Genomic DNA, 1,911 nt, shown 5'->3' on the forward strand with positions numbered 1-1,911 from the left:
AAGACCAGCCTGGTCTACAGAGTGAGTTCCAGGACAGCCAAGGCTACACAAAGAAACCAAAAACAACAACAAAGCAGAACAGGACAAAACAAAAAACCCAAAATGTATGCTCTCTTCTTAATCTCCTCCTCCAACTTCTCCCTCTCTCTTCTCTCTCCTTGGGCCTGGCTGGTGGCCGTCAAACTCTGGCCACAGGGCTAGCTATGTCTACACCGCCGAAAATTTCAAGTTATTTTAAACACTTGAAAAAATATGAAATATCTCGATAAGGGAGCAATGATAAAGTGGGGAGTTTTTAAAAATACACATTATATCATGGGAAAAAAATCACCACGTCAGAACTCAAACTACACCGATATACACATGAACTCACAGAGACCGTGGCAGCGTTAAAAGGTCTACCAAGGTTCAAACCAGATGGGGCTTTTATTATTGTTTTTTATTTGTTTGCTTGTTTTCTAAAGAGAGAAGAAAAAATTGGGTATGGAGTCGGGAGGGTGGGGACATTGGAAGCATCTGGAAAGAGTTGGGAGAGGGAAAGCTGTAATTAGAATATATTGTATGAACAATTGATTTTCAATGTAAGCAAAGCAAAACAACACAACGCAACAACCTTCCCCTCCCCCAAACTACAGATCCCAGCAGCCCTGCGGGGAAGGTGCTCTCCTGGGCAAACAGCCAATGAGAAGCTGTGTTTGCAAAGGGCTGGGTTGGGAAGTGCTGCTGAAATGTCAAGAGCTTTGTGGTCACTGTGTCTGGTCTGTGGCGCTGGAGAGGACCGGCTCAGTCTCTGTAAATGGATGCGATACTGAATTACAGGCCGGAGGACAGCGAGGATTACTACGCCCTACTCGGATGCGATGAGCTCTCCTCGGTAAGCAGGATTGCACATGCTCACCAGGTCGGCTTTGAGATTTTAGTCGCATCTCCTGGAACTCCAGCCCCGAATCATTTTAAAGGAGTTTCGGTGAGAGACAATGAAGGATTTAAATGCTGGCTGGTAAATTTGAGGACAGTACTGTGGACTTCAAAGTGTTAGGCGGGAGAGGGATCATATACAGACCTTTTTATTTACTTTAGAGCAGCGAGTCTCAACCTATGGGTCACGACCTCTTAAGGGACGCATATCAGATATTTACGTTACTGTTCCAAAAAGTAGCAAAATTACAGTTCTGAAGTAGCAACTAAATAATTTTGTGGTTGTGGGTCATCACAACACGAGGAATTGTATGAAAGGGTCTCAGCGTTAGGAAGGTTGAGAATCACTGGTTTAGAGAAACAATAAAGGCTATGATTTAGAACTCAGGAGGCGGAGTCATCTGCCTGGAGTTGCCTTGTTCAGCGAAAGTCTCATGAACTTTGGGGAATAATATTTCTCACCATCAGAGTGCCTACACGTACCGAAGTGAATTCTGAAGAACGCAGTAGAGCTGATACCAGCTACACGTTCGTTTACGATTACAAGGTGTTTTGCTCAAAGTACATTGGAGTTCTGATAGCTGTTATGGAAAACGTTATTATAGACAATATTAAAATGTATATATGTGCTGTATAAGATATACTAGCATGACGGATGAGGAATCCAAGTACTTTTATAACTTCACTTAAATCAAGTTATATGTAATATCTGACAGGAGACTTTTTCTTTTAAAGAAGTTAATTGTGACAAATTTTTTAAAGATTTATTTATTATTTCTGTTTTAGGTACATATGTGAGTGCATACATGTATGTATGTATGTATGTACGTATGTGTGTATGTATGCTTGGGTTCTGTTTGACTGCATAAAGATACTCCGTACTTGGAATTTTGTAAACTTATTCTTATAGCCTGCATTACATTTAAAAATATTCATCTAGTATCTATCTATCTATCTATCTATCTATCTATCTATCTATCTATCTATCTATCT

At 40.6% G+C, this 1,911-nt stretch overlaps 1 protein-coding gene across 2 annotated transcripts in view; it reads left to right on the plus strand.

Annotated features, from left to right (window-relative positions):
* The first annotated feature begins 687 nt into the window (after positions 1-687).
* The window catches only part of Dnajc12 (DnaJ heat shock protein family (Hsp40) member C12), a 14,591-nt gene continuing 13,367 nt past the window's right edge, over positions 688-1,911 (plus strand). For both annotated transcript variants that reach the window (XM_013351145.2, XM_005360134.3), the window contains exon 1: positions 688-874. In XM_013351145.2, the coding sequence (XP_013206599.1) occupies positions 797-874 (78 nt within the window). In that variant the 5' untranslated portion in view covers positions 688-796. The remainder of the gene's footprint in view (positions 875-1,911) is intronic.

Source organism: Microtus ochrogaster, linkage group LG2 (assembly GCF_000317375.1).
Source record: "Microtus ochrogaster isolate Prairie Vole_2 linkage group LG2, MicOch1.0, whole genome shotgun sequence".
Lineage (NCBI taxonomy): Eukaryota > Metazoa > Chordata > Mammalia > Rodentia > Cricetidae > Microtus > Microtus ochrogaster.